Raw genomic sequence first — 17,500 nt, forward strand, 5'->3', positions numbered from 1 at the left:
GGAAATGCAGATGAGAAAAGCACTATGCCCAAAACACCCCCCTGGTGAAAAGTGATCCCATTCGTGAAGTCTGCCTTTTGCTCACGTATTCCTTCAACTTCGATATTTTAAGCCTCGCCTATTTTTCATATTTCTTTCGTCATTTTCATTTCTTATGAAACTGACTTGTAGCTGGCATCCTTCATTTTCAGCTAAAACTTCCCCCTTCAGCAACTCCATTACCTTCGTCAGCTAGTCATCCAATGTACTGTATTTATAACAGTTGCAACAGACTCTTTTCTTCTCCATTTTCGCTTACTCGGGGAGTAAGCCTAAAAACTACTTTGTTGTTTTTGTTGGTGGAGGGAGGGGCAGGAAATCCTAAAAAAGGCCTGAAAAGGGTGTTTCGCATTGAGTTAAAGATATAGAAATTTTAGGATGGGATATTTATTATTTATTTAGAATGAAAATGTAAAAAGTAAATACCTGCATGTTAAACAGCACAGAAAAATTATTTATAATAAAATATAGTGCATTTATTTTAATTTTCGTTAGTGAAACTATGCGCTATTTGGCCATAGATTTTGAGAACGTGCCCTGAGTAAGTTTATCAGATATAGTTATCAATATTCTTCTGTGGAAACCATTATCACAGCAGGTGCCCCTTTGGATCACATAGCCTCGGATTTCCTTCAGTTTCTCATATTTTAAGTTGCAAACTTGTCAGCTGCACCTACTTTCTCTCTCACCCACTTTTGCATTCAAGTCACCTAGCAAAACTATCCTTTGTCTCTATCAACGCAACCAGGCACAGACCCATACTCCTGAAAGCTTTCTCTTTCACATATACTTTTATTATCGGAACCTTATAATTTTGCAATTAATTTGTGTGTGTATACAGACTTGTGTCCCTGTAAGAATCTATCACTCCTCAATCTCTCTTCGCCAATACCAGCGTTGTATTTTATAACACCATAAGTTTGATCATCAGCAATATCCCAACTTCAGCGTCATTTTAATGACGTGGGTAATTTACTTTGTTCAGGCCTCTTGATTCGATGATGCCAAAGCTGTGTCTCGTTCCATCCACTGTCACTCTAAAATCTTCCTTCTTCCGGTTTATTCAATCGTCATAAACATCCGACCTTCAAGAGCAAGACTTCTTGCTTCCTCCTTCTACTTCTGCCTAAGTCCGTTGTTTATATGAGAGCTTGCCTAATCGCTCTCTAAACATTTTGGCTTTTCCATCCACATTACGATCAGTAATATTCAAACTTTTGTCTTTTATTCTTGTATTTCTCCTTGAATTTTATCTTATTCGCATATTTTTTCCATTATGTAATCCATCTCACGAAGGTAATCGTTCTTTTTGCAGTATTTTATTAACCATTTTTTCTGGGCAAGAAGACTTCGTCTGTGTATGCATTCATACATTATATATATATATATTATATATATATATATATATATATATATATATATATATTATATATATATATGTATATATATATATATATATATATATATATACATATATATGTGTGTATATATATACATAAACGCATATATATACTACAGATATATATATATATATATATATTATATATATATACATCATATATATGGTATATATATCTATATATATCTATATATATATATATATACATATATATATATATATGATTTTAAATCACGAAGAAATAAAAAAACGTGATGACTATACGCACAAAGTTTACAGCCACGAAGGAAAATTGAAACACTAGAGATGCCAAGTAATTTCGTCTTATTACCGAGACATGTTGCTGCTACCGTTTCTAGGTATTTTGACCCCGGTAATTTGACTCCCGGTCAATTTGACTTCCGGTAATTTCACTTCCACTTTTGTTTTAGTTCAAAATTTGAGGAGGACTTTCGCTTGTTCGACGCCAGTTTCTCATATTGCGACTTACACAACTTATTGATGACATGTTAGCCATTTCGTTTCATCAAGGTTTATACAAATAGATGAAATGAGTGAGAGACAAGATTCCTGGGAAGCTGTTGCCTGCGCCTTTAGGTCCGCTCAAGTTTTGCGCACTTGAGGTTTTGAAGCACCTGAACTATGATGATGTTCATCAACATCCCTGATTGATGCATAATCTTCGTCATGTGTCATGGTGTGGACTCTAGCTTTACCTTATATGACTTGATTTCACATTTCCACTAAGTCTTGGATCCAGTGGCATTCCGTTTCAGCGCTTCATATATATATATATAATTTAAGTCATCCACAAGTTTCTTCTTTCCTCTAGTACTGTTAAACACGCAAGGCATGGTGTATGTATAAATCCTTTTTAAGTAATGGCTAAGGAAGACAGATGTTGATGTAGAAATACAAAGTACTGGAGTGATATATTCAGTTAAGTATAAACAACCAAAATAAGATAATTATGCATCTAAACAACCAAGGTATATTACTGGAGTGATAGTTTCATTAGTCTGCATCAAGTAATAGTTTCATTCAACTACTTATATGCCTATAAGCAACCAAAGCAAGGTTAAAATTCTATTTTCTGTTATAATTGTATATTCCTTTTATTTATCTATATTTTTTGGATATTCGGAGTGAATTTACCGGGAGTCAAATTACCAGAAGTTAAATTACCGGAGTCAAATTACCGGGAGTCAAATTACCAGGAGTCAAATTACCGGTCACCGCTGTGAGCATGTCTTGGTAATCAGACGAAAGTACTTGGCATCTCCAGTATTTCAATTTTCCTTCGTGGCTGTAACTTTGCTCATATATATATGTGTATATATATATATATATATATATATATATATATATATATATATATTATATATATGTGTGTGTGTGTGTGTGTGTGTGTGTGTGTGTGTGTGTGTGTGTGTATATATTATATATGATATGATATATATATATATATATATATATATATATATATATATAAATATATATACATACACATATATAAATATATATATATATATATATATATATATATATATATATATATTTCCCTGTTTAAAACATAAACAAAAGCTCTCCAGAAAACGAGCCGGAGGAAAATGTCAGGTCTCTTCGTGCAATATCAATTGTTGAGCGGAAATGACGTCATCAAAAGTTGAATATCTGGGCAAACACATACACGCGCGCGCTCGCGTACGCTCTAGCACAAACAGGCGGTGACAGCCGATAATGAACTTTATGCCATCCCTCGATAGAGACCACGACACGTGCGACGGCGAGAGGGGAATCTAATTACGCCAGGCCAGATTATTCTGGGAACCGGCAACAGCGTCCTCGCTGACGCTTCAACTAGTGACGCTGGAGAGCGCCTGCGCGCCCCACTTGCGTTAACGATGACTGCCACTTACGCCTTCTCTCTTTCGTAATTAGAGATTAAATTACTCGGTCTGGTCTCCTCCGCACAAGAGCTCTGCTTTTAAATTTTTGGTGGTGCGTCTAGTCATTCGCGCGGTCTTTGCAGTTTCAGTGCAGCTGTAATGACCACTTCGGAAACTTCAGTGGTGACTGGTTATGATGATATGAAAAAAAAAAAACCGTAATTCAAGCAGAAAGAAAATGGAAACAAAAAGGATAAATTTGAAAAACGTATAAAAAAAAACACTGAATAAAATTCTGAAATCAAATAAACTGAGGTTGTATATAGGTCTAGTACGATCTGTATAACAATGCGAAGATGAAACGTGGTATAACAATGGAAATATATTTGAAAGGTTCGTAAATTAAAGAATTAACCTTTTAAAAGTCTATTACGAGTCTGATGATAGCATTGCGTCAGAAATTATACCACTGGCGGAAAATTACGGAAATTTCATATGCACATTATAAAACTATAAAATAATGATGAAAGGTCGACTGAGATGGCTTAGACATGTCCTTCGCACACCCCCAGGGAGAATAGAACGCGACAGAGCCAGGTGGGCCCTTTTGGTGAGTTGGAATACCCAGACCTGCTTGGATGAGAAAGATGAGGAGGGAGGCTAGAGATGAGTGGAGATTTGTGGAAGTTAAGCTCAGGAAAGCATGACTGACGGAATTTCAGATGTGATGATGATAAGAAACTATTATTCATACTATTATTACTACTACTACTGATACATAATAGTTTCAAGCCTTGACACGTAGAGACGAAAGACTGGATGCATATGTTATATTTACACTAATTTTATCAAGATATATTTAGAGCAAGGACAAAGTAAACTATGTATGATTTAGCTTACAGAAAGAACTCTGTCTTATATCTCGAAAGAAACAATTGCAATACTGGATGACTAAGTAAATGGTAAATTGGTAACTCAAAGTCAAGAAGCCAGGGTGAGGCCAAGCAACACGGCGATATCAGTTATGTCAGGCACTTTGGCCACGTCAATCAGGCCGGCATGTTGATGGCGGGAAATCAAGCAGCGGCGTCCGAAACTCAATGCGTAGTTAATATTGAGTCTCCGGGATTCTACTTTGGATAAGAAGATTATTTTCTTCTGTTTATTTTCCCGTAGTACTGGACATAGAATATGGTTTTTAGAAAGGTAGGTTTTTTTCTTGTTTTCACACACACACACACAAAAATCACAGTAGATGCACGTGACTTCATTAAATAAGCGAATACCACAGGAAAATGATAGGCAGAAATCCAAGCGCTTTCGTCTTTACGAAGACATCGTTTAATAAATCCATCTCAGTCGACCTTCCATCAGTATTTTTACTTGTCTGTGGAATTTCCGTAATTTCTCCTAAGTCGTATAATTTCTGAGGCGATCCTATCACCTGACAATTAATAAACTCTTAAAAGCTTTAGTCTCAAATCTACAAACCTTTCAAATATATTTCCATTGTTATATCACGTTTCATCTTCGCATAGTCATACATTCATTTATTAGTGTATTTATGAATTTACCTTAGCGAAATAGGTTGGCAATTTTCTTTTCAGTGTTTTTCTCCTTATTCTATTTACTGCCAGGCCTCATTATGACCCACTGTTACTTTCACCAGGCTGCTAAGATACGCTGTATGCTTCATAACGCATAGTATTTTACAAAATATTCGTTGCATTTTTTATATATATTATATTTTCTTTAAGGAGCATTTGCTTCTTTCTTTCTTATTGAAGTTATATAGTCGCACGGTGCGAATCTGCAACTTTCTATATAGTTTGTGAGAAAATTACTTATTAAAATAGTCATTGAAAAAAAATTTGAAGAAGGCTACCATACAATACTTGATAGATTAAAAGATATAACTTCTAACTTTGAACAGTTTAGGATTAATTTGATCCGTAAGGAATCGCGACTTATTGGATTCTCGCACCACTGGGGCTTTTGAAAAAAAATAATTCAATTTACTTTAAAAAAAAAACGGTTAACGATTGTTAATATAATTTTCCTAAGTCCAGATCTTATTGTTATGAGACGTATCTTGCATCGGCAGACTACTCATAATCCGTCAATCATTTTTTCCATTAAATAATAGTTTTGAAATCAAGAAATTATTATTTTTTATTTATTTATTTATTTATTTTAATCTACGACCTACTATTGAGAAAGTTCTACGACTATTGTTAGTAACACCGTGGTTATACTTTTGGGAAGGCTGAGTACGGTTATCCTTCTTAATAGCGAAAATGCAGTGTTTTGCTTTTATTCTTTGATGAAGGGGACTTTTTTATAATTATTTTCATGAGATTAATACTTTCGAACGGATTGTAATTGTTTCAAATACAACTGCTCCATTCGTAAAATCAAACGACGAACATAGACACACTGGTATAATATATATATATAATATATATATATATATATATATATATATATATATATATATATATATATATATATATATATATATATAGATATAGATATGTGTGTGTGCATCAATTTTTAGTTGATGATAATTTCGTCCTCTCGTGGATTGGAACCAACGCACAGAGGAGGAGAATTCAAGACTTCAGTGACGCCTAAACTGACCAGGCCGGTTAAGGCGTCAGGGAAGTCCCGATTTCCTCTGTCCGCTGAGCGCCGGTTTCGAATCCACGAGAGGACGAAATTATTATTAATTATCAACTAAACAATTCCCCTTCGGTTAACGTATATGAAAATATATTAATCTGAGGTAGAGCGAATTGGATATTAAACGACATTTGTAGCTTGATGCATGTATACGAATTACGGTGATGTGATAAAAATTCACAAGTATATGTATTCTGTGTGTATAGTAAACAGAGAAGAACGAATACGCAAAATAGTAGGAAACTATATAAAGTAACTGTGATTGTGCCGGTTTGTTCGTGTTGTTTGAGAATTGTGCGCACACGTTTATGAGTTTTCCCATGAAAGCATCAAATATATTCATTATTTGAAGGCTGCCGGAGAACAGTCAGCATGCCGTTTGTCGTCTCCTGTTATGAACTTTCTAAATATACAGCACCTTTTAGTCGGAAAACGAAATAAAAGTGTGATTTTCAATTTCGTGAACGCATTCGGAACTGTGTTGCCACCAGGGCTCAATGCACCAGCGTCGCTCGGCCGTTGACGTATCGTCAAGTTGAACATTTCTATTTTTAGGGCATTTGCGTAAATAAAAGAAACCTCGCGTCCGACCTGGAACGCCTTGTGTTGTGCTTATTTTACGTGTCGATGTTCCGCTCCACTCTGCCAATTTATGTAAGTGACGGCGAAATAACATGGCATATGGCTGGTGACGTCACTATTCCTCTGTGTGTGTGTGTGTGTGTGCGGTATCGAGTGAGGCTTCTAAAAATAGCAATGGATACAGTCAAATCGATTTTCTTCCTATTAAGTTAGATAAATTTGGCTTCGTTCTTTCGTCAGTCTTTATTTCGTATAAAACCGTATTCCCTATAGAACTGTTTTCCCAAAAGGAGTGCGTTTTCATTTAACCCCCTCAATAATCAAGGAGAAACCAAATGAACCATTTTTCGTCGGTAGATGATATGCGAGTGAATGGCGCTGCTGAGAGGTAAAAATGAAGCGGGTGCTTCGTTGCCTTTCAGATCGCAGCCCCCAAACATTTCCCCGATATCGACAGGTGTTCAAATGGTTCGAGAGGTTTCGAACCACTGAACAACCTTTCATTTTCGCTCCTCTTCTTTTCAGGGTGTTTTCGCGCGTAGGTAAAACCTGACGGGTTTGGTAGCCAGACTTGGGGATTAAGCCCCGCCGGCTAATGAAACTGCGACTTTTATATTAAAAAAATTTTTTTTTTTACTTATTGATTTTTTTTTTTTTTCTGGGCTTCGTATAGAGGCATGAATGCTTATGAAGCACCGGAAGGAACTCAGAAAGAGGTTACCTTGCCAGTACCCCGGCCCCCAACCCTTCCCCAGCTTCCCTCTCCATTCCACAAAAAATAAATTAATCATTTATAAAAGATTTAAAAATCTACCTTGCCAGTACCAACCCCCCCCCCCCCCAACACACACACACACACCCTTCCCCATTCCTCAAAAAAAAAAAAAAAAATTAAGTAAAAAAATAAAATATCATGAATTTACATCCTGTTCTACTGGATTCATCTACAAATCTGATCGTCACTTCTTGCGTTCATAGTCCGCACGTCCACTACATTGCCTTAAAATTCGCCCGGGTACCTTTGATAAATGCTATAACTAAACAGAAATTAGAGAATACATCACTTCTGTCAAGCTTCGTTGGTAGAAGTGAAAAATCCGTCCAAGCGTTTTTTTTTTTTTTTTTTTTTTTTTTTTTTGTAAGTACACATCGAAACCCGAAATATATTTTATCGTCTTTAAATGAGGTTAGTTTTAAAGCAACGGGAACTGTGGGATCAAAATGAAAACAGTTATTTACGTAACCAGTTGCCTGTAATGCCTCATAATCACTCAATGTTTTTTGTACCAGAATCCTAAGGTATGTTGCAAGCCACAGTAACGCCTGATTGTGGACAAGACATGAACTTTAGTAGTAAGCTCTGGCCTCCATTTGTATGCAGACTATGTAACTTTCCTCCTGAGTTCAAGGGATCCCCTTTGGAAGACGTTGCTGAGAGGTGGCTATGGTCATGAATATGATACGATTATTATTGTGGAATGGGCGTCGCAGAATAGAAGGTCAAATAATTTGATCTGTTGATCTTTTATCAGGACTTTAAATAATGAGGACAGTTTTAATGGCATGCTGTTTTATACTCCTGGGCCAGCGTTTGGGTTTAGGAAGGCAGTTCAACGCGCCTGTTTTATTATGTAATCTATAAAAGGTCTTAGCAGTATTCATACTCGTTTTATTTTAATACTACCATTTTACGTCATAAAAGATTAAAGACGCTTTTGATGCTTATGAACTTTAATATTTCTGTTTTATAACCTGAAATGTGAGACAGTTTTATTGCCTATGTTACATAATTCTAGTTTGTCATGGCTTTCAGTACTTTCACTTTGTTGAACCATGTCTTTGACTTTGATATTTCAGCACCATGCTAAGAAGACCTCGATGTACAATATGAATGGCAGCGTCAGCAAAGAACTGCGGATGATCGGCCACGAAGGACATAGCAAACAAAACACCAATATACATAATAAGTGAGTTTTCTATCTACCACAGTTATTCGATCATTTTATACCATTAGTAAACACTTTCAGTCTCCCTTGGTCCATTACCGTCAATTATATTTTACGTTTATTGTGGTAATAAGATTTTCCATTGCATTACTTGATATGGGGACGTATTGCAAAATGTCTTTCCATTCTCATTGCACGACGCTTCTCTTCTCATCAAATATATAAGAGAGACTCCTGTCAATCTGATATGACTCCTTGCGTAACTAGCATCATCTTGCATCTGTCCTCTGCTTGATGCAGTTCCAGAAACAGGCAACCTCGGTTTTCCAGTGATTTTTGCTTTTTAAATTGGTTTTGAATTACACGAGGTGTCTTATAGATTCCTGGTTTGACTTTCCCATTTCGATGAACTTGAGGAGTAATTTGTCGATCAAAATTAATGTGCTTATTCTATGTTTGGTTGTTTTCATAAAGTGTCCAAATTTTCTGTATGTGGAAAAGACACAGTAATGATCAAAATGTGTCAGTTTATAACATATCAGTACATAAAAGCACTGGTATATCAACAAGTGAGTATATGATGAATTATGAACGATTTGTAAAGGAAAGATTGGTTAAGTTTTATGTATCTTAACTGCTTTAGAGTCACGATAGGAGGCAAGATTGTGTTATATTTTCCTTCCCTGACTTCTTGTGAGTACGAAGCACTTCCCTGAGACTTTCTGCTTGTTTACTGACGAAGTTGTTTTATATGCATATCTGGGAAAACCTTTCATTTTTACTAAAATATTCTAAACTGTAGAATGCTTTGTTGTATCTTTCTGTTGCACTTAACTGCATTATTAAGATGTTTGTATTGCGACAAAAAGATTGTCTAGTTATTATTAATGAATAAGAACGAACTTTGAAATTTGTTGACTTGCTTCCATTTTATATTTAAAAATGTAATTTGTTTGTGTATACGACAGATCATAGGGTGGAAATGAAGCTAGACCGTGGTAGGGCAATTGTAGGGGAATTATTACTAATATAAACCTGGTAAAAGAGGGATGGAAACATAAGCAGAAATTGCTAGAAGGGGAGAAACGATCACATTTGTCGAACAGTATTTAATAGATGGTCTGTATGTCATCACAGCCGCACACTTTAAGAGAATGCTAGTTTATTGTTAGCGTTTTCTCTCCCTTTAGAAATGACATAATGATTCACGAAATGTGTTATGCGAAATATATGCAAATGAAAACCAGACTTGTAGAACTATTCTTTTATAATGCTGCATCTTGTCATCTACTGTAATTTCTTTCAAATAAATTCCATATTCTTTTGAAGCTTGAATTTCAAGTCAGTTGACCTAGTTGGCCCTTTCCATTTGGTTTTAATCCTCTGAATAATAATAATAATAAGAATAACTTTATTAAAAGTAATGGCTACTTCAGCAGCGTTACACTTGCAGAGATTCTTCTATATTTTCCGAATAGCGGCTTTTTCCGTGCTACTTAAACAGGCTGTTTAAGTGGCACGGAAAAAGCCGCTATTCGGAAAATAGAGAAGAATTTCTACAAGTGTAACGCTGCTGGAGTAGGCATTACTTTAAATAAAGTATGCTTGAGAGAGGGTCTGCTTCCTAAATAATAATAATAATAATAATAATAATAATAATAATAATAATAATAAAGCTATTTTATTATTTGCCCTTTAGGTTCTAGCGATATTCACATTTCAAGAAATTATTATTTTTAATGATTTACGAATATCATTATTTTTTTCCCCCATCTTCCAGGCTAGGTTTGAGCGACTCGTCGGATGGAAAAAATACGGGAGAAGAAGTCAACGATTACTTAGCCAGAGCAATTGAATCGCGGTCCATAGACAGGCTTCGTACAGAGCACTGTAAAAGATTCATTCTAACCTTTAGAAAGTCTTCGGTCGAAGAAAAGGTAAGTGTATAAAGTTGTTTTATAAATGGTTCCCGGATTGGATACATTTTTATGTGTGCGCTCTTCATAAGACGTTGTTTACATTATTATTGACAAGTTTTTTTTTTATTAGATTTTTACGTTTATCCAATAATATACCCCTATTATTGGTTCATGCAGAACTACTGGGCTCTCTCCTCTTCTCTCCTCTCTCCAGGTCTGCTCTCTCGCTCGTCTCTCTCTCTGTCTCTCTCTCTCTCTCTCTCATATTTTGTGTGTGTGTGTATATATATATATATATATATATATATATATATATATATTATATATATATATATATATATATGTGTGTGTGTGTGTGTGTGTGTGTGTGTGTGTATGATCAAACTGACAGAGTGCTCAATCTAAATGTTTTATGCGTAGTATTTAACAAAAAAAAAAAATACAAATAGCACACTAAGCAGTTTTATTTGTTCGTTCCTCATCATTCATCTCCAGCAGTAATTATGTATAGCTGCTTCAAAAGAAACCACAATTCACCTGTATCCTCCTGCCTTTCAGTATTCCAAAGAAAGAGACAAAATGCTACCAGCTTACTTCATCTTCTCTTGGATAACCTTGGTGTGTACGTGCGTTGTGCAGCTTATCATAATTCCTAGGTAAGTGTGCTATAGTACTGCTCATGAATTTATATTAATCATTCAGTAGGTGCTACTGTTGTTGCTACGATTTTTGCTAATATCAGCACAATGATGATAAAATGATTATTATTAGTGAAATTGCTAATATTAGCACAGTAATAATAAAATGATAATAATTATTAGTGCAAATGCTAATACTAGCACAATAATAATAGAATTCTAATTTTTATTAGTGCAATGCTAATATTAGCAGATGTTGTTGCTAACTGCACAATGAAGAGTATATACTCAACGTTTCAGAACTGTCATTCCTTCATTTTCATGATTTATTTAAGACTTGTCTTCAAACTTGAAATCTGAATAGACAGATATCCGTCCAAGGTTATTTGCTTCGGAGAGATTTCGAGTTAGATAGGAAATAGTTTCCAAGAATGAATTCCCCCCCACTTCCGATGAGACAGACAACCTAAAGCCCTTATCTACCCAGGACTTGATGGATGCAGGAAAGAGAAGCAGAATGAAATTGGAAGAGAATTTTTTTTTTTTTTTTTTTTAACTGATGGTGGTGTCACACGCGGCCGTTGGGTGCTGTATTGAAAGCAGAAGTCTTTCAGACCTGCAGTTTTATTCGTACTTTGACCAGCTAGCTTGTCAGGATCTTCGAGCCAACACAAAAAAAAAAAAAAAAAAAAAAAAAAAAAAAAAAAAAAAAAAAAAAAAAAAGACAGTGGATCCTTGGATTTAAGGCACTGGGTATTTTAAGGGCAGGATATGATCTTAAACAATGTTATATGTTTTTACGCCCAATTTTCTTGCATTTTTGAGCATTTATACGCCAAACTTAGCAACAAATAGCTGGTAATAGTGTTGAAATTTGGCTAATACAGGACGTAAAATTAAGACAGTATAAATTTGTTAAGGTTTTGTCTCACGATTAGCTCACCGATGTTCGACTGCGCGTGTGAGACAACAATATTCCAGATGTCAAATATTGTTTTATGTTTACCTATAAATAAAAAGTAGTTTTCAGCTATTACTTTACAAACCGATTGTTTTATGCGAAAAAATATTTTAAAATGCAGCAATACAAGGACTACTCAGTGCTAACAACTTTGTCTTATTCCTCAAAAACTATATACTTAGCGCTAACAACTTTGTCTTATTCCTCAAAGACTATATACTTAACACTAACAACTTTTTCTTATTCCTCAAGGACTATAGCACTAACAACTTTGTCATATTCCTCAGGTTTTCTGGGTCGTTGGGCGTCTTTCTCGTGGGGATTCTCGTGACGACCATGGTCGTTGTCATGGTGCTGGCAGAGAAGTGCGAGGTGAGTTGTTAATGTTGTCATTTAACCATTATCAACTTGATGGACAACTCTCTCTCTCTCTCTCTCTCTCTCTCTCTCTCTCTCTCTCTCTCTCTCTCTCTCTCACTTGCTTCTGGTGCCTATTTCTTTTCTTCTGACGCTAATTATTGTCTTCATTACTTTTATTACTTTTATTACTAAATCTTAAAGTATATTTTTAATAAATATCTTACGTAACTGATTAATGACTAATTAGGTATATGTTTTTGAACTTCTTCTTCTTCTTCTTCTTCTTCTTCTTCTTATTATTATTATTATTATTATTATTATTATTATTATTATTATTATTATTATTAAAAAGAATGGCAGAATTAAGCGAGTTGATTTTATATATTGTTTTTTCTATTTTCCTTATAATTTGTTTCTCAGGCTCAGCGATGTTTCTGAGTAACTGACCAATATTCATATTGGGAATTTTCAAAAATCATAAATGCTGAAGGTAATCTTTTATTGGAACAGGATAGCAGGTTCAGGTCAAGCAGGGGTCGTCGTCAGTGCTGGTATTATTCCTTAGGCGTAGTTCAGTTCGGGGCCGGGTTCGTCTTCGGTTTAAGGGCTGGTATTGGTGCTGGTATAGCTGGTATATCTGGTATTACGTGACGTTTCGACCTTCTCGCAGGTCATCCTCGGACGAGTCGTTTGAAGAGACTGTAGCAAGAAAGTCTGTGGGGCGGTATTTATAGCAGCTCGGACCTAGAGTTGCATTCTCATTGGTCGGGCCGGTCTTGGACGAAGTCGTGGATCTTGGCTCGAAGGTCTCGAGGATTCTCTCGTGTGAGCGCCACAGTAGTGTGCCTGGGGATGAACGACAGGAATTCCGTCCATAGCAGGAATCCTGTCATCCCGTGGGGGTTCCTGATTATCTGGTATAGTCGGGGGGTCGTTCGCTGCTCTCCGGGCGGCGGTGGGAAGGAGAAACGTTTCTTGGGTGATGTTAAGATTTGGTCTCTCCTTGCCTATATGGAGGGCTTCTAGGAGGCGCAGACGTCGGGGATCCGTTGTCTGGTCTATTATTTCGATATTAGGAATAATATCATTTCTCTTTATCCGTTTGTTATGAGCAGTCCTGGCGTGGTTGAAGATGGCTCCTTCTTGAGCGTGGCAGGAGATTCGCTTGGAGAAACGCATGGAGGTCATACCGACGTATTTGCCGAGGCATCCTCGGACGGGGCATGTGTAACGGTAGACCACACCCGTCTTCTTCAAGGGATCCTGCAGGGGCGCCGAAGGGTTGTTTCTCATCACCAGGCTGCTCGTCTTCTTAGTTTTATAATATATAATTAACTTAATATTTTTGTCTGGGTCGGCGGGGCTGATGTTTTCGTCGATGATCTTTTTGAGGGCTTGTTCGTCCTCCTTGTACCTCCGGTGGAAGTGCCCCTTGTAGAAAAGCTTGATGGGCTCTGCAACATCGGGGCGGGGTTCCTGATGGTACCAGGCTTCCATATTTTTCCTTATAGATTCACCAACAGCATGATTGGTGTGTCCGTTGTCGACGAGGACCTGGGCGGCGCGCTCCAATTCACTGTGTGTGTCATTCCAGGAGGAGCAGTGTGAGAGGGCCCTCCTGACGAAGGCGCTGATGGTGGAGCGCTTATACCTCTCAGGGCACTCGCTCTCACCGTTCATGCACATTCCCAGGTTCGTCGGCTTCGTGTACACCTTCGTGCTGAATTCGGAATCTCCCTGTTCGAACAGCGAGATTCCGAATTCAGCACGAAGAAGACGAGTGTGGTCTACCGTTACACATGCCCCGTCCGAGGATGCCTCGGCAAATACGTCGGTATGACCTCCATGCGTTTCTCCAAGCGAATCTCCTGCCACGCTCAAGAAGGAGCCATCTTCAACCACGCCAGGACTGCTCATAACAAACGGATAAAGAGAAATGATATTATTCCTAATATCGAAATAATAGACCAGACAACGGATCCCCGACGTCTGCGCCTCCTAGAAGCCCTCCATATAGGCAAGGAGAGACCAAATCTTAACATCACCCAAGAAACGTTTCTCCTTCCCACCGCCGCCCGGAGAGCAGCGAACGACCCCCCGACAATACCAGATAATCAGGAGCCCCCACGGGATGACAGGATTCCTGCTACGGACGGAATTCCGGTCGTTCATCCCCAGGCACACTACTGTGGCGCTCGCACGAGAGAATCCCCGAGACCTTCGAGGCGAGATCCACAACTTCGTCCAAGACTGGCCCGACCAATGAGAATGCAACTCTAGGTTCGAGCCGCTATAAATACCGCCCCACAGACTTTCTTGCTACAGTCTCTTCAAACGACTCGTCCGAGGATGACCTGTGAGAAGGTCGAAACGTCACGTAATACCAGATATACCAGCTATACCAGCCCTTAAACCGAAGACGAACCCGGCCCCGAACTGAACTACGCCTAAGGAATAATACCAGCACTGACGACGACCCCTGCTTGACCTGAACCTGATATCCTGTTCCAATAAAAGATTACCTTCAGCATTTATGATTTTTGAAAATTCCCAATATGAATATTGGTCAGTTACTCAGAAACATCGCTGAGCCTGAGAAACGAATTATAAGGAAAATAGAAAAAACAATATTATTGTTATTATTATTATCATCTGGCTATAAACCCAAAAGATTGAACTATGTTTATGACTGGTCTGTAGTTTGCTTTTAATTCCACATCATGGAACCCTAATTATGCCTAGGTTTTTATTATTTACGCATCCGTAAAACTTGTCTTTTCAGTTACTCATTCACAGCCGTTGCTGCAGAAATAATTGACCTTACACTCGCCGCTTTATATGACAGTGGAAACACTGATAGCTAATGTCAGGCCAGAATAGGCCTTACATCGCTGTCAATAAAAAATGAAAGTTAATACTATCACATAATTTGTCTTGATAAAATCTAATAGAATGTTGTGATAACATGCTAGTGTGTAGGCAATTCCAGTTATTATTGTCATTATTAATATCAAAATATGCAAGTATTGTTTTGAAACTAATACAAGACTACAGACTTTCAAGGAACAGAATACCCAGAAGTGAAATAAGTGCAGAATAGTGATACCAAAATAGCAAAATGAATAAACGAAGAATAGACTACCATAACAATACAAAACTGAACAGCGACGTAGACTTAAAATACAAGAGTGAGCTAAACATTTTGTTGTTTTTCAGTGCATGCCGTCTGGGATCAAGAACATGAGCACTGCTGTGGCCACCAGCCGCACCGTCAGCCAAATGCTGGCTTGCTTCGTGGTACTCATCCTCTTCCTCTGCTCAATTACGTCTATGGTAATTTCTGTTTCTTAAGCTTTTTAGTTTTACAACATTATTTAAGTCTCCGGTTACACTGGTGGTATTAACATTCAATTAGTATCTCTGGCCTCTGGCTACCTTTATCAAAAAGTATATTTTCTCTTAAATTTTAAAGCAATTTTAGTCTCGGGTTATTTGCTTGGTATTAACAATCACGGTTAGTTTGGCTGGCCTTTGGCTACTGTTATCTGAAAGCATATTCTTTATTAAATTTTACATTATAAGATCTCAGGTTACTTGCCTGGTATTAACAGTCACAGTTAGTCTAGCTGGCTTTTGGCTGTTTTTCTCAATTACCTGTGGTATGATTAAGTTCTCAAGTAATTATTTTGGTTATTGGTCATTAGCAGTTAGCATTAACCTGTGTGCTTATTATGATCTATCTCAGTTATAGTAGATTCACATCAACTGTGCATCTGATGTCTAGGCCAGTCCCTTACGATGCTCCTGATTGGCTGTTGATAAGCCAATCACAGGGCTGGACACTCAGTCTCTCTCGAGAGAGTTTACATAGGCAGGATGTATGTTCCACCTCTCCTGAGAAATGCTTTTGAAATGCATAACCCTCAGGGGAGATGGAACACACACCCTGCCTATGTGAACTCTCGAGAGAGCTGAGAGCTTCCAGCCCTGTGATTGCCTTATCAACAGCCAACCAGGAGCATTGTAAGGGACGGGCCTAGACATCAGGTGCACGGTTGATGTGAATCTACTAGTGTAGCAGGATTTTCTTTGTTGTTAGGTTGTAGTTTAAGGTCCCTGCAGAATCAGATTTCTAGACTTTCGATGGCAACACCCTTAGGATTATTTCTTAAGTGAGAGATGTTGGGAAGAGCTTATCAGAGTTCAAGACTTTAAATAGCCAAATGGAAAGGGACCAAAATAAATGAGCGCAAAATAATGAGCAGAAAGCAAAACACTTTGGAGTCACATGAACGCTTCATACAAAATACATTGCCCAGAGTGTATTCTAGGGTTTCTTTTCGCTTCTTGAAAAAGAACAAAGTTCCAGTTGTGCCGAATGTTTTTTAATATGTAACTTTATAAGAGGATATTGGTGCCATTTTAAAGGTTTTCCATTAAAGTATTTTTTTGTTTATACAGGTGCAAGAAGTAAAGTTTGCACTGCAGAATTTTTTTTTGCTCTAATAACTGGGAGTAATCACATTAAGCCATAAGCTAAAAGTTACACATTCTCTTTTTAAGCTTTTTTAGTGTTTTTTATAATCATTCTTTTTTTTAAATACTGTTAAGAAAAGAAGAGGTAGCGACACAAGAGCTATATGCTAGATTTTCCCCTTAATTTTTTCAAATTGAAAAATACGATGAGAGGATTTGGATTTAAAGGGATTGTAAGAGTCAAGAATTCAATTTTGAATATATTTTACCGTTATTCGCCATTTTTCGGATGTGTTATGGTCATCGCACTTTAAAACAATCTAAATTTCTTGCTTTGGTTTTTTCCCCTTTTCTGATTCGTATTCTGCTCCAGGATGTTGATGAGTTAAGTGTTCTGAGCAAAGACAATTATTGTGGAATTTATAAATCTAAATTGCCACTTTGAAAATATAGGAGAAAATTTGGGATTTATTGGAAAGCTGATTACATTTGTAAGGTAACTTGGCTTAGCATAAAAGTCATAATTATTTTGGAAATATCATTAGACTTGAAGTAAATAATGCTAGCAGTTAAAGTTATCAGCTAAATCGAAGGAGGAAAGGCTGTAAA

General features: G+C 37.0%; 1 protein-coding gene across 2 annotated transcripts in view; it reads left to right on the forward strand.

The window, feature by feature from the left end:
* LOC135223704 (adenylate cyclase type 6-like) overlaps positions 1–17,500 on the forward strand; it is an 891,429-nt gene that overhangs the window by 844,900 nt on the left and 29,029 nt on the right. For both annotated transcript variants that reach the window (XM_064262427.1, XM_064262428.1), the window contains exons 9-13: positions 8,449–8,558; positions 10,318–10,474; positions 11,015–11,112; positions 12,343–12,427; positions 15,632–15,748. In XM_064262427.1, the coding sequence (XP_064118497.1) occupies positions 8,449–8,558; positions 10,318–10,474; positions 11,015–11,112; positions 12,343–12,427; positions 15,632–15,748 (567 nt within the window). The remainder of the gene's footprint in view (positions 1–8,448; positions 8,559–10,317; positions 10,475–11,014; positions 11,113–12,342; positions 12,428–15,631; positions 15,749–17,500) is intronic.

This window comes from Macrobrachium nipponense, chromosome 10 (genome assembly GCF_015104395.2).
Source record: "Macrobrachium nipponense isolate FS-2020 chromosome 10, ASM1510439v2, whole genome shotgun sequence".
Classification (NCBI taxonomy): Eukaryota; Metazoa; Arthropoda; class Malacostraca; order Decapoda; family Palaemonidae; genus Macrobrachium; species Macrobrachium nipponense.